Source organism: Eublepharis macularius, chromosome 8 (assembly GCF_028583425.1).
Source record: "Eublepharis macularius isolate TG4126 chromosome 8, MPM_Emac_v1.0, whole genome shotgun sequence".
In the NCBI taxonomy this organism is placed as follows: domain Eukaryota; kingdom Metazoa; phylum Chordata; class Lepidosauria; order Squamata; family Eublepharidae; genus Eublepharis; species Eublepharis macularius.
The window spans coordinates 127,393,575-127,417,835 of record NC_072797.1 but is presented as its reverse complement, the minus strand read 5'-3'; the positions used below and the strand labels follow the sequence as shown (position 1 = coordinate 127,417,835).

Sequence of the window (24,261 nt, the reverse complement as noted above, 5' to 3'; positions counted from 1 at the left end):
ATCGGCCTTGCAGGAAGCATGGGAGCACTCCCACAGGCAACAGAATGACGTCACTTCTGGAAGTGATACTGTTGCGCCCAGCTGGGAGTGTGCATGTTGTGCATTTGTTTGGGTTGCCTACCGGTGGCCGGGCGATAATGAGTTTTCCCACCACCGGCAGGCACCAGGAAACCCTAGCTGACAAGCAGGGCAACTAATGAGGCACGAGTGATTCAGGAATCATTGCCCAACCTCCAGAAACATTAATTAAAATGTAGGGTTAGGATATTTCATTCCATTCTAGGATTTGTGATTCCAGTTGCAGAGAACAGATTCTAATCGCAGGGACCATCGTTCCACTCTAGGGCCCGTCGTTCCAGATCCAAAGCAGGTTTCTCAAAATCCGTTCCATGCTTTCTTTGCCACTTTTGTGTTGCATGAGATTCAGCACGAGTTCAATTTATGGCAACCCTGTTGGCAAGAGATGTTCAGAGGTGGTTTGCCATGGCCTGCTTCTGCCTTGCAACCTAGACTTCCTTGGTAGTCTCCCATCCAAGAACTAACCAGGGCTGACCCTGCTTAGCTTCTGAGATCTGATGACATTGAGCTAGCCTGGGCTGTTCAGCTCGGAGCATGAAGCCTTTATTAAAGGGACAGAACATTTTTCTTTAGGCCCGTTGGCAACCATTGGCATAAATCAGAAACGCCTAGGAACAGGTGAGGCAGAATATGCCCACCTGTAGCAGGCAGTGGGAGGGGACAGTCCCAAGTTAGGAAAGACTTGAAATGATTCACTCTGTAGATTACAAGAAGCATGGATGTTAAGTATGATTCAGCTAAAATGGAGCGCTTTGTTTTCAGTGGGAAACATAATGCACATGCTTAATTTTTACCATTGAAATTAATGAAATTTTAATATGTGTAATTTTGGCTTTACGCAGGTTATGTACTGTAACATCCAATTTGTCTGTGGGTTCCTCGTCCTTTTTGTGATTGTCTTTGAACACTTGGGTGTACTAACTTCATTTTTATCTTTGGAAAGGATCCCTTCTCATTAGCATTTCTATCCTGCTCTTGTGATTAGAGGAGTGCTTGGCAGCTAGTCCTACTTGCACATTTCCAAATGTTTCTTTTATTGCGGAGTATTGCATCTTCTCTTCCAGTTGCATTGCAAACAGTCCTTACTAGAAAGGGAGATGAATAGTGCAACCCAAAAAACATGTTCCTGTGAGTAACCCCATTGGATAGATCTGAGTAGGATTCTGAGTAGACCTCTTTAGGATTTTTGACTAAATTAGCTGGTTTTCTTCCACTTTACTTCCCTTTCTGGCTCTTTCTTCTGTGTTCTTATAAATGTCTCCCATTATGTTTCTCTGTAATTGATGGGCCATCACATTGTAACCCATTTACAATCCTGGCTTTGTGTTTTCTCCTTTTTGCATCTAGTGAATAATCAATGGCAAATTTTATTTTTAAAGGCTTCAGAGAGAGCAGTATGGAGCCAAGCGCCTTCCAAATTCATTTTAAATTTCTTTAGGTTGAGTTCATTTTCCTTCTAAGGGAATTTGACACTTGCTCAAGAAGTTGTATAGCATTTGTCCTCTCTCTAATCCATTCAGACTTGCACGTATATAACTCAAAGGGAGAGAAAGATTAAAAAGTTTCAAAGGAACACAGATAACATCTTTCCAACCTTTCTGAATAGCTAACATTCCTAGAGTCCACATCTTTCTTGGTTGCCCTCGGCAATACCTTCTATATACCTACAATGTATCCTTTCAAAAAGCTGTTTTAAATGGCCTGAGACGATCAAAGGATTCCAAATCCAGCCTTGATAGATTGCTGTATAATTTCTTGGGGGGCATAAAAGGAGAGCTGGATACACGTTCCTGAAGATGGTTGTCTTCCACTCTCTGAACTATTATTACAAAACTTCTCTCTCTCTCTCTCTCGCTCTCTCTCTTTTTGTTGCATTTCATTCTTCTTTCGTGGTGTTTAAAACTCCAAAACTGTACCCATGCTAATGGATAACCTGGGTCTTCTGTTCCATTCTACATTGCTTGCAGCATGTATGATTTGCACTTCCTACCGTTTCGGTGTTCCTGGTTGTTTTTCCATATGTCTGTTCATTTGGGGTTTTGTAGCACTTCCCGGGCTGCTGCTTGGGGTGCAAAGGAAAGCTTTGCTTGCCCATCTGTTTCCTAGAATGATTTTCTTTTTAAGTTATAAGAATTGTACTATTACAGTCTCACATAGTAACAAGACAGCAGGATTGCAAAAAAAAACAAGCAAGCAAGGAGTCTTCCATGGGTTTTCTTTTTCAGCAACAAGGAACCAGTGTTTTAGAATAGATCTGCGACTGTTGAGGAGGACAGAATGGAGTGAGACAGGAACAGACGTGGCTCTTGCTCATTTTCTCTCTCTCTGAGAGCACTAGCAAGATGATGTGTTTGAAGCTGGACTTTTTTTCAGCTGGAACGCGGGGGAACGGAGTTCCAGAACCTCTTGAAAATGGTCACGTGGCTGGTGGCCCCGCCCCCTGATCTCCAGACAGAGGGGAGTTTAGATTGCCCCCCACGCTGCTGGAGCGGTGCGGGGGCAATCTAAACTCCCCTCTGTCTGGAGATCGGGGCGGGGCCACCAGCCATGTGACCATTTTCTCCGAAGGCAACCCACTGAGTTCCACCACCTCTGGTTTGAAGTATGTTAGTATGTTAGTAGGAGTCCCCTCCTGGCTCTCTCAGAATTACGAATAGCTGGAGGACTTCCATCCACATGTACGTAGAATTAAGACTATGAAACCATTGGGCTCTGCAAGTAGAATCAGTACAGTTGGGATTCAGGAGTATTTTAAAGAGCTGCTTGGGGACTGTTGTGTTTCCATACATACCTAAGTCAGATCCCGCATTGAGTTAATGTCAATGAAAAATAATTCGATAGGGCGGAAGAAAACAATAGGGACAATCTGAGCAGAGCATGTCAAGGATGAACATTTTTACTGGGGAGTGGAGATCCGAATACAGGTTCCTCTCTCCAGTCCAGCACAATGACCCTTACTCCACACTGACTCTAAGTTATGACAGGTGCCTAGATTGGAGACTATCTGGGAAGCGTGCAGGTTGTTCTGAGCTATTCAAAGGAACAGTAGGATAAAAGTGGCAGGGCGGGGTGGGGGGGAGAAAAGCTCATTCCAAGTGGCGGTAGAAAAGGCTCTTGAGCAGACAGTAGCAGAACAGAACCACCTCCCGTGGGCTGCCATGTTGTGTACAGTTGAATCTTCCCAAGCTCTCTTCAAAGATAGCCCCCACATTATGTATGTTACAGCCGAAAAGTTACAGAAGCATGGATCTGCCTGGTGGAATCTAGGAAGGACGACGATTGTAGGATAAATGTACCTTATTTATAGCTTATAGTCTTCCTTTCTCACTGAGATTCAAGGCAGAGTATAGCCGCAAGATGAAAGAAAGCCCTTTTAGCAACCTGCTTCAAGTGCCTTAGGCAGCTGAACCCCGTTCTCAAGGGAACCGTTTCAGGGGAAGGTTCTCAGCAGACCCTTCCATCCTATAGATTCCTCTCATCTGCTTTCTTCAGCATGGATCAGACATTGAACCCACTGCCTTCCAGAGAGCAGCAGCGAGTATGTTGCGGTTGTCTCTTTTAGTATATCTCCTGAGTAGAAACCAAAACACAAACAGAAGTGAGCCACTGAGGTGTTAAAGGGACAATGTTAACTCAACTTCTGTTATTGCCCACTCACCTTACAAACGGTTAAAGAGCCCTTTATTTGTGAGTCAATAGGCAGAGCTACTTCTTACCGTTACCTTCAGCCCCTTCTCAGTTGGAAATACGGCCCTCAGTGGAAAACCGGAAATGTCTGACTGCCACATCCTCCCTCGTGTCTGTGCAGAATGAGCAAATCTGTCGTGTTATTGAACTCTTGTTTCTTCACGTCCCTACTTCCCACGCTGCTGAAAACACATTTCTCGTTGCTATTAAATGTGTCATGTTAGGGTGAAAATTTCCAAACTAGGAGGTTATGTGTAGGAAGAAAACTGGAGTGAGGTTCACAGCAAGCAAGCTGTGTATTTCTCTTGCTGGTGTGTGGAAATGGTCGAGAGCTCTGTGTGTCTGTTTATCCTTCTATCGGTGAGACTCTTTGCAGTATATTAGATCCAGCCATATCCTTAATCTAGTGGCCAAACTCTGCTGTGACCCATATTTCCCCCTGTGTGATGAAGTATCCAGCTGTGAAGTTTTGTAATTAAGTCTGCTGGTCATTTCTCTCTATCTATTATTCCACCTCCGCTGTCAAACTTTGAGGTGTATAATATGTAACTACTTGCCAATTAATAAAACTGTAAGTGTGACTTGTTGCATTTTTCTAGTTCTCCCCCTCTCCTGTGTCTCTCCATCCCCTATATGTTGAATCCAAATAGATTCTGTCCCTCATTTTTTCCCAATTGCATTGTATTTCTAATTATTTTTTTCTGATTAATTTTTATAAAAAATCACTCTTAAACCAGTTTAGTGTAGTGGTGAAGAGCGTGGGACTCTAATCTGGAGCACCGGGTTTGATTCCCCACTCCTCCACTTGAAGCCAGCTTGGGTCAGTCACAGCTCTCTCAGAGCTCTCTCAGCCCCACCCACCTCACAGAGTGATTGTTGCTGGGATAATAATGACATACTTTGTAAACCGCTCTGAGTGGGTGTTAAGTCATCCTGAAGGGTGGTATAAAAATCAAATGTTACTATATTGTTGTTGTTGTTGTTGTTGTTGTTGTTGTTGTTGTTGTTGTTGTTGTTAAGTTACATTAGTGTAAACTCTAGTGGAATTTTAGAGCACACAGCCTTGCAGCTTGGCAATACTCTCTTCTCATTCTAGAAAAATGGCTGTTACCTTCAGAAGTCATCATTTTGGGGAGGGGGGCAGTCTCAGCTTGTCTTTTTTTGAATCTGCTTCTGCTTAAATTGCCCTTTAGCATTTTAGCTTGCTAAAGGAAGAGTGATGCATATTTTCTTGCCTCTATACATATTCATTTATTAAATACCTGATTTTTAAAAAAAAAATTGTCATGTAACAGATGCATCTAAAACCTAGTTTGTGGTTTTGTTCTTTGGTTAATTTGACATCCTGGTATATCATGCCATCCTGTACCTTGGGGGAATGCATGCAACATGGATGTTAGGGGACAGTCCAAGATTTACCAAGGCAAAAAGGAACCCCCTCGCAGCCTGGCTTCCTTTTTTTTTTCTTCCTTGTGTGCATGTTGGTTGTGATAGCATAGGACCCGGCTGCTGTAGGGAAAGAAGACTGAACGGTATCTAGGAGAGAGGCTCAAGCTTCCTACAGGGCTATAATTGGGGACTGTTCCCGAATTGCAACCCGGGGTAGTTCCGCTTGTCTTTTGTACCATGATAGCATACAAGGAACACTCCCCATTCTTCCTGTTGTTATTACTATTACTAATGGAAAAATGGATGATTTGTATCAATCACAAAGGTAGCAAAACGAGGTCACTGACAAACAGGTTAAGGAGCTCAGTGAGCTCCCTAAGAATGGAGAAAAGAGGATTTTGTGTCCTAACTTAAATTGGCTGGGGAAAGGACCGGATGAGAGCTGCCCGTGCCCATTGCTCTAGGACTATTGAGAGCATGTGAGGGTCAGCTAAAGGGGAGATGAGGACATTTGTCCGAGCCCTTCAGAGGATATTCCTCACTGGAGGAAGATATCTGGGTGTGTGCGATCATATTGTACCTCCTTTAGTTCAGTGGATTGAGGACCTTACAGCATTTATCAGTGTTTGACTGTACAGCGGATAGACGTCAGCTGTGGATGGACTTCTTTTTAAACCTTTTCAGGCTGCTGAGACATAGATCTCTCACTGTTGTTCTCAGATTTTTATTTCTATTCTTTATAAGGATTGTTTTATTTTTTTATTAAATCTTTTTTGAAAACTAAAAAAAATCACATTGTACCCATTTGTATCCCTGATGCAATAGTTGCTTATGGCAGATGTATGATCATTAGGGGGGGAAGTTATGCATATACTATCAGAAATTGTGTTTTGTAACCCACTTTAGCATTTTATTATTTATTTGCTTCATTTATAACCTCTTTTTCTCTCTAATGGGGACTGAAAGTAGCTTACAACATTCTCCTCTCCTCTGTTTTTATCCTCACAACAACGCTGTCAAGATAGGATAGGCTGTGATGTGTGTAACTGGCCCAAAGTCCACCCAGCTAGCTTCCATGACAGAGTGGGGATTTGAACCTAGGTCTCCTAGATCCTAGTATGACCCTCTACCTCTACACCGTGCATGGCTCTTGCCATATTTTGATTATTTCAGATATATTTACAGTGCAGTCTTAAGAAAAGTTACCCCAGTCTTGAAGTCAACGGGCTTAGACTGGAGTAACTCTTCTTAGGATTAGCCATATGTTTTTGAAAAATCATAACTTTAGGTGATATGATGAATCACTAAGCACTGGAATTTGCATGCCAGTAAATGTTCAGGCCCTCGCTAGGGAACATTGCAAACCAAGGCCCCACATCTCTTGTGGCTGGAGAAATAGTCACAGAGTCTGCCAGTCTGCCAGGGTATTTCAGAGGCTTATCATATAGTTGTGGCATCTGAGCAGCCACCTGGAATAGTGTTACGGTCTCTTGGCCTGCTTAGGATCTATACAGTAGTCTGTCCTATGTTTCCACAGGCTGTTCATTTTCTCCTGTTGCATGTGGCCAGGATCCAAGAGCCAAGTTTGGACGAGTGGACTTAGACCATGAAGGTGTGTTCGAATTTCAGCCCAGCCTTGAAACGTCTGTGAGTGACCATGGGCCACCATCTTCCTCTTTCCTAGCTCAGAGGGCTGCTGTGGATAAAAATGAGGGGGGAACCATAGAGGCTTTCATGAATTTGAGGAAGGGTCTGCCAGTTCTTTCAATAGTTATTCCTATCCTGTGTTCCTTAAACAGCAGCCTCTCCCAAGCTCCACAACAAACTTCTGTTGAGATTGAAGAGAGTTTCCAAAAACGATGTTCAAAGAAGGAAATTCCAGTAAAGGTACACAAGCCCTTGATGGTGCACAAAATAAAGGGTTTTGCTGTTTGTGACTACAAGTTACACTTCACCAGCTGTTTTGCTCCAAAAATCCGAAGCCATCAGAGGCTTTTTGCCCCATCCCTTTTGCTCAAAAACTTAAGAGCCAAAACAGACGAGACGCCTGACATGTGGAGGACACTTGTCAGTTTTCCGCAAGGGTCCATGGGAAGTGTAGTGAGAAAGAACCTCTGCCAGCCAAGCCCCTCCGGTGCAGCCTCAGCGGCTTGAGACGGAGAATGGGAAGCGACAGCGGCTGCAGCTCAGCTGGGCTCGGAGGCGGTACATGCTGCTTCCAGTTGCGCCCTTTGCTTCCCTAAATGCACTCCGCAGCCAGAGGGAGCCGAGCATGCCAGAAGGACAAGGTGGCAGCAGCTGGAGTGTGCTCTCCCACTGAGGGGCTGGGATCCGAGCGGGAGCTGGAAAATGATTCACGGGTGCTGAGCAGGGGAAGAGCTGAGCAGGCCTGCCCCGTCCTCACACTTCTGGGGCTGCCAGCAGCAGGAGGATGCAGGGAGCCAGCGTGGGGCTCGTGCCTCGCGCACCTTGCTGAGGTGCTCCTGCTGCTGGGGAGGTGGCGGTGGCGAAAGAGAGGGCTCTCCCTCTTCTCCCCGGCAGAGGTTCTTTCTCACTACACTTCTTGTAGACCCTTGCGGGAAACTGACGAGTATCCTCCATGCATCAAGCATCTCGTCTGTTTTGGCTCTTAGTGTCTGGCTTCCTTGCAGATACTTCTAAATTCCATTCAAGACGCTTGACCAAAGCTTAAATTCTTCATTTGAGTTACCTGCCCTTAACAGATGTTACTTTTATCACTGTATATGCACCCATATCCTACCTGTATAGAACAGTACTTTTTAGATTCATTCAGCACCATTCAGCGCTTTGATCGCTAATTACAGCCCAAAAGTACTTTGATGAATAAGGGAGAAAAATATATATAATTTACTTATATATTCAGCTCTTCATTAAAAAGTTCACATGGAGTACGCTTCTTGCTCAATTTAGCTTCAGTAAGGCTGTTCCCAGACTGTTCTGTGAGCCATTTCTCATTTGTTCCCATTCTGGTGGGCCTCAATATTATGGCCTATCTGTTACAAAGCAACAATCTGAGATTATTGCAGAGTCTAATCAATCAGCTCCTAAAAATCAATAGTGTTGTGATTAGTTGCTTTATTTGTTTAGAATTGTATACGCTCTTGCAAATAGCCCTCAGAGCAGTGAACAAAACTATATAGAACACAACGAATAAATTAAAGTATTCTAAAAACCTCCATTACAAAACACGAATTAAAGCCTTGGCTATAATAACTATCCCTGAAAAATTTACAGTTCAACTGTATAACCTTAGGAGCTTTTATTGATGACAGACAATTAAGAAAAAAACTATTGTGTAAAATTTGTTTTTTAAACAAATAGTCTGTTTCCACACGGCTTACCTTGTTCCGGAAAACAGCGAAATTGCTCAAGAAGATGCTGTTATCGCAGAAGACAGTGTCTTCTCGCGCGATTTCACGCGATAACAGCATCTTCTTGCGTGCTTTCGTGCAAGATTTCGCTGTTTTCCGGAACAAGGTAAGCCGTGTGGAAACGGTCATAGTCTACAACAGGAGTTCTCAGCCTGATATAAAGATCTACACTGTGCCTGAATGTGTGTGCAAGAAAATATTTTTAAATATTAATTTTAAAAGCCAACCTGTTAAACAGAACTTTACCTGAAATTTTGAAGAGTTACTTTTAAAGTTATGCACGGCCTCACTGCCTGACATGTTGTGGTTGGTTCCACCTCCTTTGGTGGCTATTTCGCGGTTGCACCCACCACACTGTGTTGGAATTCCAAAGATGCCTGTGAGCTCAGAAAGTTTGGAGACTGCTGATCTACAAACACGCCAGTCCTAGTTTCCTTCCACGTGATAATGTAGGAAGTTGTAATTTAGATTTTATTTGAGAACCCAAATGAAAGGAACATTTTGACAGAGCAAGAGTGCAGGATATAACTATACAATGTATTAGACATAAATACAGACAGCCTTATAACAGGAAATGATATTCATAGACTCTACCGTGTCTGTGTATGTTAAAGCACCTTCTTGTGCACTGATCATATGCATTTCCATTTTTTTAAAAAAAAGCCTAACAGAAGTAGACACCCAACGTGAAAAATACAGATTAACATATTTTTTTCCGCTCTAGAAATTGCACTTTCAGTATGATTTACTCTTTTCTTTTAGTTGTTACAGTGTGACATATCAGGCAACATTTTATATAAATACCAAGTTTATACTTTCTGTGTTTTTGTTTTTAATTTGAAGGAAAAACTAGAATACGAAGCGTTAAAAATCTTTTACGAAACCAGCATGGTTAAAGGATTCGGTAACACTTTTACTCGTGGATCCTGCTGGAAAAATTGCTGTGGGGGGGCTGAAATGAAAAATTCCTTGCGCCCCAAAGCTGCAGTTGACCAGGGCTTCCACTACAATGTTTTGTGAAGGATTTTGAACCCAGATTTAAAGAATTCAAGCCTGGGCTTAAAGTCAGACTCGTTTTCTTGCCTTCCCATAACAGAGCATGGCGAAAAGTTGGGGCTTGGGAGTCCAAATAAGTTAACAAATTAATACATTGTATAAGAACTTTCAGTTGTCAGTCACTGAGCTAGGAGGTAAATCAACACTATAATCTAATGTTGAACAACAGTACTCCCAGATCCTCTAAACTGTATACTGAAGTACAGTTTGATAGGGAGAAAAGACAAAAAAATACCTTTTTGAAAACCTACAGAAAGACCTGCTGGGTGAATTCTTAATTTTGACATTCAAAACAGAGCTTCAGGACCTCTCCTTCCTCTTGTTAGGTATTCTAGCTTTACTATTTTTGTCTTTAGCTTATCTGTCCCACCCCGCTATGAATCTCATGTCTCTGGCTTTCCATTTTAATGACATCCAAGGTCTGTTGAAATTTTTTGGACTTCTACGTGGATTTTTTTCCTTATGGTTGCAAAACTTGAGAACACTGCTTCTGTGATTGGATATTCCCTTTAGGGGGATCTGGTATCTTTCAAATGTTGCCTCTGTGTAAACCTCAAGTACAGGATGTCTTGGTTTACATTTTATGTATGCTCCTTGCTAGCATATTGTTTCATAACTTGTTTTTGAATTTTGCATCTGTGATGTGATGCGTGAATTTCAGGGTAGATTAAGTTTTCATCTCTTTTTTTCTGTTAAAAATTAAGTCCCTGTAAGTCTAGCCAGTATGAAAATGTATGTATGTCACTATATTTATGTCCAATGAAGCCATAATATAGGTGACATATAAAATGTTTGTCATTTATTCTGGTGTACTTGATGCATAAAAGAACGAAGGTTCACAGTATATAAATCTGCTTTTTTCCTTTCAGACAGTACCAGTTACTTCAACTCAAATATTTTTATTATCCCTTTCATGGTAAAGAATTTATCCAGAGATTTTCCTCAAAAGTTAGTCCAAAATCTGATTTAAGAAACTGCACCAAAGAAGAGTAGAATGATTGGTACCTTTCACCTTTCTTTCCCTCCATACTCCTTTTAAAACATATTGCTTTGTAATTCTATCATCCTTCATACTGATTTTTAAAAAGCAATACAGTGCAGCTGTTGATACTTGGATTCATTGGTATGTTTCCACAAACGGAAGGATTCCAGCACATGGAGCATGTCTTTCTGACCTCTGTCCTGCTGCAGCTCAAAATGCTCCTTCACACTGCTCCTGGGGGTCCCAAGTCTAAGATTTGTATAGGGAAAACCAGAATGTATGTTGGGGGCAGCGGGGGCAGGATCAAGGTCTTTTTAACCCTTTCACTTCCCCCTGTTTTCTTCACCTGCTAAAAATTGATGCCTGTGAAGCTCTTTTGTATTCTGTTTGGGAAAACATACAGGAAAGGAATTCTCCCATGTCGGAGAAGGAGCGACTTGGGGTAGCGATTTTCAGTGGGAAATATGGAGGCACAGGACAAGAGTGAATGATTTTCCTCCCTTTGTATCAGTCTTCCTGCTTAAATTGTAGCCCAGCAGACACAATCTTAAAGAAATATCACTGGTAAAACAGATTACAGAGCTACACAACCGTATTCCTGCCCTCGATCTCACATTTATATTTGGAAGAGGTGCAGAGAAGAATGGTGAAAGTTGCAAATCGTTTCCACGGGTTTACCATCTTTAGTTAAGACCCATTATATGTAGTCTGCCCAGAATGAGTTAGGATGGTATTCATCAAACAGAGAGTTTGTGTAGTTTACTGAATTGTTTTTAAATCTACAGCTCCAGCCTGTTAAGTCATTGGGCCTGTGTATTATTGTTGTTGTTGTTGTTTATTAATTTCATTGATACCCTGCCTTTCTCCCAAATGGGGACCCAAACCGACTTACATCATTCTTGAGAGTGTGTGACAGCTTGTGAAGTCTCGGACATATTATTTAATTTTTGAAAATACTTATAATCCCATCTTTCCACAGTGCCCAAGATGGCTCACTTTTCTTTGTTCTTTGTGTGTGTGTGCATGCGCGCGCGCGCCCGTAATAATAAATGTATTTGGTTGCATCGCTGCAGTTAGGCATCATTGTGTGTTTCCTGACAAAAGGAGAACCTGGTACTTTCTCAGGCACTGGTTTGCATACATCACTTGATCTCTCTTTAATTAATAGCTCTCAACCAAATACATGAACTGTCTACACTGGCTGATTCTGCACACGTTGGATAATGCACTTCCAATCCTCTTTATAGATCATTTGGAACGGATTTTTTCATGTGCGGAACAAAAAAATCCACCTCAAACGATTGATAAAGTGCATTGAAAGTGCATTATCCAACGTGTGCAGAATCAGCATATAAGAACGAGTACTCCCTCTGAGTGATTCTGCACATGTTGGGTAATGCACTTCCAATCCTCTTTATAGATCATTTGGAACAGATTTTTTCATGTGCGGAACAAAAAATCCACCTCAAATGATTGATAAAGTGCATTGAAAGTGCATTATCCAACGTGTGCAGAATCAGCATATAAGAACGAGTACTCCCTCTGAGTGATTCTGCACATGTTGGGTAATGCACTTCCAATCCTCTTTATAGATCATTTGGAACAGATTTTTTCATGTGCGGAACAAAAAATCCACCTCAAATGATTGATAAAGTGCATTGAAAGTGCATTATCCAACGTGTGCAGAATCAGCATATAAGAACGAGTACTCCCTCTGAGTGATTCTGCACACGTTGGATAATGCACTTCCAATCCTCTTTATAGATCATTTGGAACAGATTTTTTCATGTGCGGAACAAAAAATCCACCTCAAATGATTGATAAAGTGCATTGAAAGTGCATTATCCAACGTGTGCAGAATCAGCATATAAGAACGAGTACTCCCTCTGAGTGATTCCGCACACGTTGGATAATGCACTTCCAATCCTCTTTATAGATCATTTGGAACAGATTTTTTCATGTGCGGAACAAAAAATCCACCTCAAACGATTGATAAAGTGTATTGAAAGTGCATTATCCAACGTGTGCGGAATTGGCCACTGAAAGGTATCGTGTACAAGCTGACCTTTGGCAAAATGAAACTTCTGTCACTAGTGACTTACAGTGCAGAATTTCACCCTTCTAAGCCCATTAACCTCAGTGGCCTTCAAAGGGTATAACTAACTGTTTAGGATTGCCCTGTTATCCTGATTCATGTAAGAATGCCATGTTTTATCATTACAATCAACGAGCAAGCAACCACGAAAAAGAGAATGGACCTTCATTTTCAGAGGCCCAGAAACAAAAAGTTGCAAAACAAAATTTTAAAACATACATTGACTTCAGAGACATCGACTGTGCCCTTTATATTCTTCAATTGCTTGGTTTTTACAAGGTCTTGTTTCCCTCCTCCCTACAGATTCTTCCTATTCGGAGCCTCCGGATGTTCAACAGCAATTGAACCACTACCAGTCGGCAGCTCTGGCAAGGAACAATAACAATATTAGCCCCGTCCCGCTTTCCGGAACAGACCAGAAAGCTGAAGCTGTCCTTAACTGTGAATTTTGTGAATTCTCTTCGGGTTATATTCAGAGTATTCGGCGTCATTATCGTGACAAACACGGAGGAAAGAAGCTTTTTAAATGTAAAGATTGTTCCTTTTATACAGGCTTTAAGTAAGTATTTGTATCATGCGCATGAAGTTTTTTCCCTCGACTTCAAGCAGCTTCATTAAATCTGGATGGATAAATAGATGGTTGTAGTCAGGGCTTTTTTTCTGGGAAAAGAGGTGGTGGAACTCAAGACCGCACAATGATGTCACTTTGGGTCAGCTGGAACAAGGGGAGGATTTTTTAAAGTTTAAATTGCCCTCAGCAAAAAAGGTCATGTGGCCGGTGGCCCCGCCCCCTGATCTCCAGACAGGGGGGAGTTTAGATTGCCCTATGTGCCGAGTGGCGCAGAGGGCAATCTAAACTCCCCTCTGTCTGGAGATCAGGGGGCGGGGCCACCAGCCATGTGACCATTTTCAAGAGGTTCCGGAACTCCATTCCACTGCATTCCTGCTGAAAAAAAGCCCTGGTTGTAGTCAAAATTGTCTTGTTATATAGGATTGTATTTATTTACTTAACTGACACTCTTCTTTTTTCCTGAGTGGCGAACCCAAAGCAGCTTCCATTATTCTCCTCTCTTCCATTTTTTCCTCATAACAACCCTGTGAGGTAGGCCAGGCCCAAGTTCAGCCAGCAATCTTGGATGGCAGAGAGGAGATTTCAACCTGGCCCTCCCACATCCCAGTCTGATACTCTAACCACTCAGGATATAACTTATTCTTCTGTTTATCTCCTGGAAGCACAGACAGGAAGTTTGGAAATATATATGGCTATATTTATGCCTCACCCTGCAAAATTTTGCTCATCATGGCAAAGTTTAGTTTAATTTTAAAAAATAAGCACATAGACCAGGAATAACCAACCTTTCAGCTGGCAAGAGCTATCCCCAAGGGGCGAAATAGTAAAGAGTCCAGTAGCACCTTTAAGACTAACCAACTTTATTGTAGCATAAGCTTTCGAGAGCCATCTGACAGAGAGAGCTGTGGCTCTTGAAAGCTTATACTACAATAAAGTTGGTTAGTCTTAAAGGTGCTTCTGGACTCTTTACTGTTGGTTAGTCTTAAAGGTGCTACTGGATTCTTTACTATTGGTTAGTCTTAAAGGTGCTAGTGGACTCTTTACTGTTGGTTAGTCTTAAAGGTGCTACTAGAATCTTTACTGTTGGTTAGTCTTAAAGGTGCTACTGGAATCTTTACTATTGGTTAGTCTTAAAGGTGCTACTGGAATCTTTACTATTGGTTAGTCTTAAAGGTGCTACTGGAATCTTTACTATTGGTTAGTCTTAAAGGTGCTACTGGCCTCTACTATTTTGCTACTACAGACTAACATGGTTAACTCCTCTGCATCTATCCCCAAGGGGGAATGAGAAGCCGAAGACTACTTCCTGAGGGGTAGTGGGAGGTATCCTTCCTCCCCCCCCCCCCATCCATGCATTCTCCCCTTGACTGTTGGGGCGTTGCTCAGCCAGGCAGCCATACTGCCACACCATCCGATCATGGGGCTTAGTATGGCAGGGCGGCACAGCGGCACACACCTCTTGTCATCCAAGCCTTGCCAGGAGGAAGAGGATAAGAAGCGGTAAGCCTGTGGTGATTCAGCTCAGCCTCTGCGTTCCAGCTGATTTCACAGCTGCCAGCACTTCGTATCTCAGAGAGGACATTGCTGCTCTGCCTCATAGTGATCCTGTCCGGTGCCAGCCAAAGGCACAGTAGGTAGAAGGGGGCAGCCAGTAGGGCGGTACTGCTTGTGCTGCCTTGTGCCTGCCAGCTGGGTCTGATTAAAGATCACTCAAAGTTGCTTAAATGATCATGCAATTTTGGGTCGGAAACTCAGATAGCCCCATTTGTTTTTGTAAACTACCAAAAGCAGCATAATGCATTTGTTAAGGAATGCCCACTTAGCAGGTGCGCTTTGGGAATGAAAAACTTGAAATAAAGCAATTCATAGTTGTGGTTTTGACTTGTTTGCTTCTAAGAGCAGTTAAGTGTTCATATGCGCAGTTAAATGCAAGAGCCGCACGGACTGACATATTAAAAAGTCCGCTTGTGCCTACTTTTGCACAGATGCACCAGCTAATACCCCAGCCTCACACTTTGACACACCTAAGGAGCCCTAGGGAATGTACCTGCATCTTTTAGCGTCAGTCTGGGAAGCAGCCTTTCGAGCTGCCAGTGCTCTCAGCGTTGAGCAAAAGTGCAAGCAGGAAAAAAAACTGCAGACACAAACCTTCCCACAGCTCCTTTTCCCTGATCTCTTTTAGTTAGAGGTTGACATCTGCCCAGAAGCAAGAGGAATTTAGAAACCAGCCTAGGGGGAAGAAATGGTGAATTCCTATCAACTGTACGGTATTCTGCAGTCAGCAAAAATTTCAGTCTCCTAAGTTTGGAATCAATTGAAGTGGATTCTATTCAAACTTTTTAGCAGAATTTCAGAGACACTTTATGGATGATTTTCAGTAAAAGTGAAAGGAGACGAGGTTGCATTGTGTATTGTTCTGCTTCCTTAAATAACTTTTGCTGGGGGACAGTTATGAGTTTGTTCACTGGGTTTTATGATAAACTGTTTAAAAACACAATCCAATTACTTTTGCATATAGTACTATAATTTAGGCCAGCTCCTAACTGAAGTAGCATATGATTTTAAATGATGGTTTCCCCTTCCTATGGAATTTTGAGCCGTTCAGAGGTAAGGTATGAGCTCTTATCTGACTCCAAATTATTCTGTCGTGATGGGACCAGGAGACAGACTTCCTTCTTGGCCATGTCCTCACTTATCCCAGCTAGTGGAACATGAATGTGTCAGCCCCAGAAGCATTGATTTTATTTCAAATTATGAGTAGAGATGGGCACAATCCGCATTACGAACGTAAAAAACCCACGAAAATGGCGATCGCATGACCGTGACCCGGCGGATCGTGATCATCCACAGCCAACGATCCAGCGGTCGGGAGAGGCCTGGATCGTGGCGTTCGGGCTCGGTTCAGGGATCCAGACACTCAGGCACCAGCAATCTTTTCCCCTGGCAATGGAGCCAGGGGAATGCCAGAGCTCTGTTTGCCCTCCTTCTGTCACCCTGGAAACCCCAATGGAAGCCCAGCTTTCCTTGATCAGCAGGGCTTCCTTCCAACCACGGAGCAGCAAAGTAATCACAAGTTGGGAGAAGACACCCAGGGGAGGGAGGGGGAAGGGGGTGTTCTGTAGCCATGGGCACTCCAATCTCATCCCTGCAAACCCTGATAGGCCGCTCTGATGGCCAAACACAGACCTCCTGTGTTGCTGAATGGGACCCATGCTTATAAATAGCCATGGGCCGGGAACAGCGGCGCGCCCCGCTGCGTTTTCCACAATCCACGATCCGGGTTCGGTTCAGGGACGGGAGATGGTTGTTGCTGTTCGGGAATTCGGGATCGTGGTCCGCACCGAACCACGATCCGCTGGTTCGATAAATGTTTTGGGTTCGTGCCCATGTCTAATTATGAGTCAATGGAGCAGTTTCCTCCCTTAGTGGATTTTCTTCTGCTTCCTCGGGGCACCACTGATGGTCCATGTAGCCCCACCAGCTTCCTTTTCCAGTACTTTATGCCTGAAACAAGTGAGAACCCCACGTAGTACTTTCCCCTTGTATGTCTGGCCCTCGTATGCGAGGAAATGAAGTGGCAGAGACCTGAGTTTCTACAATGGACTACACCAAATTGCAGTGGAGGGCTTACTTTTTGGAATATTTTCCTGTGTTCAGAATTCCTTGCAAGCAGATAACCAGTGCAGAAAGCAAAGAAGGGAAAGGGGGTAGAACCCTCCCCTACCTTTGCTGTGTGAGGTTCCATGTGTATGGGGGGGGGCTGCAAACCTCCTGCTTACATTCTGCAATGGTGCAGCCCATTCGTCTCCCTCAGGCTTTTGCCATCTCATTCCCACTTCATTCTCCTACACAAATGAACGAGATCCGAGTCAGTGCAGACATAATCTTCAGTTACTAAACTATGGTTTCAAGTCCTGGTTTTGGAGGAACAAGATTTGAGTCCAGTAGCGCCTTAAGACCAACTAGGCTTCCAAAGTATGAGCTTTCAAGAGTCAAAGCCCCTTCAGATACATTTAGAAGTGAAACTATGTAGAGTTTTTATCCAGCCAGAATGTGTGTTGGATGGGGGTATTTAAAGTAAGATGTATTGTAAATCAGGGCACCTTCCCCTGACCGCTCAAACAGATGGTTATCCACCCACTACTTAAAATACCGTCCCTAGACAAAAATGATGTGGCCAATTACTGCCCTATCTCTAATCTGCCCTTTCTGGGCAAACTGACTGAGAGAGCAGTAGCTGACCAGCTCCAGGTCTTCTTGGATAACTCTGGTGCTTTGGACCCATCTCAGTCAGGATTCAGGCCCGACTATGGGATGGAGACTGCTCTGGCGGCATTACTCGATGAACGTAGACAAAGGCCGTGCTTCTTTGTTGCTCCTCCTGGATCTATGTGCAGCCTTCGATACAGTAGACCAGGCCATCTTGTTGAGGCACCTGGAGGCAGAAGTGGGTATCAGGGGATATGCCTTACACTTGTTTAAATAGTTTCTCATGGAATAGACTCAAAAGGTAGCTGTTGGGGACCAGCTATGAGCAGAATGGGAATGATTTTGCGGGGTTCCACACAGCACAATCTTATATCTCCTATGTTATTCAACCTGTGTGTAAAGCCTTTAGGAGAACTCATTCATAGCTATGGAACTGGATGCCCTCAGTATGCAGGTGGCCCTCAGCTCTATATCTCACTATCCAAATCACCATGGGATGCAATAGAGATCTGAGGTCACTGACTGATGGCTGTGATCAAATGGCTTAAAGCAAATAAATTGAAACTAAACCCAGACAAGACGGAAGTGATGCTCATTGGGAAGGCAGAGACCTTGAAGGATATCGTACTTCCCACTTTTGATGGAGTTCATCTGACCCTTGCAGACTCAGTTAAGAGGTTAGGGGTTAGTCTGGATCCAGCATTACTTGTTGAAAAGCAAATTAATGCAGCGGCAAAAAACGCTATCCACAAACTCAGTCTAGCCTGGAAGATGGCCTTCCACCTCAGCACGGATATGGATCCATGCCTTGGTAACATTGAGACTTGACTACTGCAATGCACTGTACATAGATCTCCCCTCTAAATTAACTTGGAGACTCCCGTTGGTGCAGAACACGGCAACTCGGCTATTATCAGGAGCCATTCTGCACTCGCTCCACTGGTGACCTATCAGCCACTGAGCCCAGTTCATGGTATTGGCTGTCACCTACAAGGCTCCCCATGCCCTTGGTCCGCCATATCCAAGGGGCCCCCTCTCTCCCTTTATTCCGTCACAGCAACTTCACTCCTCTGAACAGGGTCTCCAGCAGGTGCCACCCCACACATCAACAGCTGCCTGTACATGTGCGTTTTCTGTGATGGCCCCCACTTTATGGTCTACCTGAGGAGGTTAGGAAAGCTCCCATTCTCCTTGCCATCTGCAAACGATGCAAAACTGTATTATTCAAGAGAGCTTTTTACTCAGATAGGAAGGCTGAACTGCAGGGAAGTGGTCTTGAGAGAGCAATGAGTGAAGGGTTAGGGAAGCCATCAGTAAAGGGATAAAAAGGGACCACAGACTTTATTAGTATTGCTGTAATTATTGAGGGACCATAGACTTCACTACTATTGTTGTAAGTATGATCCTACCAGGTAGTTTCTATGTTGTTTAATATGTCAGTCGTAGAATTGCTTATGCGCTGTTGCACCGTTTCTTCAGCTCTGTACTGAATTTCTGCTGGTTTTTAAATCTTTGCAAATTTGCATATATAAAGTATACCCATTGCATGTTTATTGAAATGTCTTTGATATTGACTGTCCTGACTCACACTGTAATTCGCCTTGAGTCTCAGTAAGAAAGGTGGATAGTGTAAATAAATAATACCATGATTACCTTCATAGGGCAGGGTATTAGCTTAAGATAACTTAATCACTGATTAATCACTGCTTAGCTTAATCACTGATGTGACATGTAGGATACTGCACTTTCAAAGCTTTTTAGTGATCGTTTGCAAGTGGATTTCCCTATATTACACAGGAAAATCCAGTTGCGAACGATTGCTAAAATGCATTGAAAGTGTGTTATCCAACATGTGCAGAAACAGCCCTCCTGTAGACATGCAGAAAAACGTGGTAGAAAACGTGGTGTTAGAATAGATGCACCACTTCCGGATGTGGGTGTTTTTAAGGGCCGCTCATTTATCTCATAGGTTGATCTGTTCAGAGATTGGCTGACTCCCAGTGTCTATACCGTGGTATATCTGACTGGCACTTAAGAGTACCCAACCCCACCTGTATCTTGGCTTGTAGGAGTTCATGGCAAATGTTGATGATTCTTGCGTTAACAAATAGAACCAGAGGGACATTTGAAGCTTCTGATAGGAGCATGCATTCTCTAAAACATTTGGTTCATCGTTGTGTTTTCTGTGAAGTTCCCATGTTTGCCTGCAGAGAAGACTCGATGAACAACAGTTATCGGGAGGTGCAACCTTGTTTTCCACAGCACCCTGTTCTGAAGCTGTCCCTTGCTCCCTGTGTCCACAGATCCGCTTTTACTATGCATGTTGAAGCTGGACATTCTGCAGTTCCTGAAGAAGGACCCAAAGATCTACGCTGTCCTCTCTGTCTGTACCACACCAAATATAAACGGAACATGATTGATCATATCGTCCTTCATAGAGGTAAAGGAATCCCTCAAGAATAGCATTCCAGGGATGGTTAGTGTTTGGCGGAGGGTGAAGAACCAGCAAGTTAAGATATTGGGGATGTTGATAGGGGACACTATGGACAGTTAAATAGGGGGGCAGTCCATCAAATTCAGATAGTCCAAAATGCTGCTGTGTGCCTGTTGAATATAAGCAGGAAAGAGCCTGTCTTTGCTCTGGTTAAGAATGGAGTTTCTAGGCACCATTCAAGCTCTTTGGTTTGACCTTGAAAGCCCAAGTCAGTTTGCTTCCAAAGGAGGGCCGATTCCAGACGACTAACCTGAAGGCGCTGCATGCCGCCATGTTCCGGATCGCGACGGGGAAAACGCGAAATAACGCGTTTTCCCCGTCGCGATCCGGAACATGGCGGCATGCAGCGCCTTCAGGTTAGTCGTCTGGAATCGGCCTAGATGAAGGAAAATCTACCCTCAAATGAACATCTCCAATTTTTAAAATCTGCCAATGAGGGTTCTTGCTCCGGGTTTCGTCTCGGGTTGAAGCAAAGTTGTGGGGCCTTGATCAGAAGCAGGGCTTTCTCGATAGCAGCTTCGATTTTGCAGTACTCACGTCTCCCTGTAATGTTGACCTTCCCCTTCTCTTTGGTCCCTCTGTGGGTTGTACTTTTCTGTTGAACGTTTGTTAATTGAAATGTAAGATCGGGATCATTTTATGCTGTTTGTTTTTGTGCTGCTGTTTTTTTATGGTGTTTTTTATGCTTCTGATTGTTTTTTTAAGAAAATACTTTCTATGAATGGCTGAGAAACCTTGGCTATTTCTCAGTATGTGACCATCCAGGTCCATCAGCACGGACCACATAGCTCAATCGCAAGCCCTATGAACGTGGCAAATTTAGAATCTTGAGCATGATGGTTACAGTCATAACATTTTTGTTCACCTCCCGCTTCCTCACAATCAGAAATAAAAAAAAATGGAAGATGCAGGCTGGCGAGGGAGGGTGATTTTTGGTCTTACTTGCCTCAAAACGTAATTTTTGCTATGTAGTTGCTTATACTGAGTCAGACATCTTGGTCTCTTGAGGTCAGTATTGTGTATTTCGACTGGCAGGAGCTCTTTGGAGTCTCAGGTTTTTCATGTCTCTTACGATCTGATGCTTTTAACTGGAGTTTGCATGCAAACTGGACTTTCTGCATGCAAAATAGATGTCCTACCACTGAACCACAGCCTCTTCCCCTGGGTTTCATATGCAGCCCTCATCACGGCCTCTTTAAACTGTGTGTGTATGTGATGCTAAAGCATATATTGACTCCATCTCTGTGCCATGTTATGCCTAGAATGTCTTTCTCTGCCTGGCACCGGGCCTCACCTGTCTTCCAGAACAGAACAGCAAATCTTGGCTTGGGTATATGTGTGTTGGGGTCCCCCCCCCTTAAGAGATTTAAAGAGGAATTTCAGATTTTGTTGGCTGCAGATTCATGAGCTCAGAAGACACAGCTGTTTGGACTCTTCAAAGCTGGGAATTCTGCCCACAGTTATCACACTTGATGCTTTGAGATGGCCTGTTGGCTACTGAAACCCATATCCATGTGTCGGGGGTGGCATTCTGCCCAATCACAGACTGAGCAGCATCCCCCAGCAGGGATATTGGTGCTGAGGCAACGAGAATTGTACGTGTTATGTCTTCCGGAGGAACTCTTTTTATGTGGCGCTTGCCGCGCGCCACTTCATAAGCCGGCGGTTGCGTTGCTTTGTGAACCTGAGTGGGGAACACAAGGAGACTAGAGTTCGCAGACATTTTCTGGCTGTCTAGGAAAGGCACACCAATGACTTTCCCAGATGCCCCCTTCAGCACAGAGATCTCTTTGGGATTCAAAATGTGTGTAACAGAGCCACCTCAGCGAATATCAAAGGAAACAATGGCTTTCAGTGTTGTGCTTAACCTCTGAGGGAGTTAAAGCGCCAGACTGCCAGAGCCTGTTGACCTCCAGGGCATGCTAGAAGTTCTATCTGTTTTACAAGGTTTTTAAAGACTGAGGGTCCGCAGAGGTTTCCAGAGGTGGTGTTCGTTTTTATTTTATTCTTTTATGGGGTGTGTAAGTGAATCAGCTGGTTTATTTTCTGAGGCACTTTAGCTGTGTCTGGAGTGTGCCGCTAAAGAAACTTTTGAATGGTAAATGTTGGAAGAAGGCCCAGAAATGTGCATGGAAGTTTTTAAAAAACCTCTTAATGAATTTAACATTGTTGCTGCTGCCCTTTTGCATGTTGAAAGTTAACTTGGAAGTATTCGGCTACTAGATCCTCATAGGTTCACTGCAAGAAGGAGTCTGCCTTCTGAACATCTTTGTTGATTTGTCAGGGCCGGGGCCTCTCCCGTGAGGCTCTTCTTAGCAGCCATTGGCCCGCTTGGGCAAGAACTAAAGAGGGCTGTTCAAGGCAAGGTTACCTGGTCCCTATACCCTCCCACTGGGAGGAGGGGAACCAGCACGTACCAGGAGGATCGTTTTGCACATGTGCTGTTCTGGTGCTGATGTGATGACATCACTTCCGGAAGTGACATCACTGTGCCAGTGACAGGCGTGCTTCCGCTCTTTGTGCGGGGCCAGTTCAGCCCAATTGAGGGCTGAACTTCGCTCTTCACTCTAAAGGTGAACCTGTCTGACCTTTCTTGTCGGACTCCCAGACTCGAAAAAACTGCCAGAAACCAACCGATTGGTTCTAACTGACCAATCAGAGAAGAGGGAGCCGCCTGTTACTCAAGCTTTCCATTCTACCAGCTGCTGGTCTCCTAAGAGCAGAGGGGATGGTAACAGAGTTCCTTATCTTGCCATTGTTTTTCGTCCCATTATATTCCAATGGTATTTAAATATTTAAAGAGAGAGGTTTGGCTGCATTCAAAAGAAGAGCCCCTTTTTGCTGTGCGTAGGCCTCTATTTCATTCCCCCACCCCCCCTTACCTAACTGCAGTTCTTTGTCCTACATCAGAGGTGTTTCCCCAAAGTTTCCGGAGTAGCCTGCTGTGCTCTCTGAAATGAGAGGCCTCCGAAGAAGCCTGTTCATGGTGCTAACTGTGGAACCCTCTGGGGCAGTCTCTGATAGCATTTTTTAATTTCCGCCTTCAACTGACCTTTGAGAGTTCCCTAGTGAAAGGAGTAATATATGTGAATTCGAAACTTCTACTCTGTTAAATAAGGGCGAACAATTGTGCCCCACTCTTCGCCTAGACTGTGGTATTAATGTGTATTACAGGGGCATTATGCCAGATTTATAGACTAATGCACCAGCAATAAAACTACATTCCCATTCTACAGCAAACAGTCATGAAGACTTTACACTATTGATCATGGCCTCCCTTTTTAGTTTTTGTCGTGGAATTCGATCACCAGCCTTAACTGTTTAAAAGCACAACTGTTGACTTTTGTACTACCATTGGTTGGCTTGCGTTGATCATATCTAGAGTCCGGACACACATTGATTTTAACCATTGTGGCAAAGCATCCTGGGAATCATAGCTGAGGGAGAGTGCTCCCCTGCCCCCCCATTCCCACTTGAAAAACTGGTTTGCGGTGTTATGCCCCGTGTCCTCAAAAACATGCTAATCAGAACAAGCCCATGCCAAAAATAATTTCTGTGATCTCTGATTTTGGCCTCACTCTTAGTTAGCATGACTCCATATTAGTGTTCCTCCCACCGTATCTAACTCAGATCTAGTTTCATATCTTTTCGAGATGCCACTAAGGGCCAAGCTACAAGTGACGCCTGACACAGGTTGGACACTTGTCAGCTTCCCTCAAGTTTTGATGGGAAATGTAGGCATCCTGGTCTCGCAGCTTCGCTCTCTGACTGCTGTCCAATGGAGTTTTCAACTGTCCAGCTTGTCCAACATTCCGCCAAGCTGCCTACATTTCCCATCAAAACTTGTGGGAAGCTGACCAGTGTCCAACCTGTGTCATTCATCTCTTGTAGCTTGGCCCTCAGTCTCTCAGACCTAATTGACAGAAGTAACTTTTCAGAGCTGGCTCTTAACTATGGAGTATGCCATCTGATGATATTAGATTGCTAGGCTTACGTCTCGTCACTTATCTTCAGCCATTTACTGATGTCTTGTTGATGTAAATCTTTTGTTTCGTAACTGGTCTCGGTTACTAGAATTAAGGAGAGCTGCCCAGGGCAACCCTAAGATTTCCATATCTAACGCTAGGGAGTTCTTGGACTAACTCTGGAAGGTACAAGCCTCTTTACTTGAGAACTAGCATGGTTTAGTGGTTAGAGAATCAAACTAGAATCTGGGAAACCCAGGTTTGATTTCCCACTGTGCTGTGGAAGCTTGGCCCGGTCACATGCTCTTATCCTAACCTACCTCACAGGGGTGTTGTGAGGATA

The 24,261-nt window shown here is 43.8% G+C and overlaps 1 protein-coding gene across 4 annotated transcripts in view; it reads left to right on the top strand.

Moving 5' to 3' along the window:
- ZNF462 (zinc finger protein 462) overlaps positions 1–24,261 on the top strand; it is a 170,876-nt gene that overhangs the window by 129,323 nt on the left and 17,292 nt on the right. For 3 of the 4 annotated variants that reach the window (XM_054986705.1, XM_054986703.1, XM_054986702.1), the window contains exons 9-11: positions 6,692–6,766; positions 12,983–13,238; positions 19,763–19,899. In XM_054986705.1, the coding sequence (XP_054842680.1) occupies positions 6,692–6,766; positions 12,983–13,238; positions 19,763–19,899 (468 nt within the window). The remainder of the gene's footprint in view (positions 1–6,691; positions 6,767–12,982; positions 13,239–19,762; positions 19,900–24,261) is intronic. The other variant, XM_054986704.1, reaches the window with a different exon arrangement.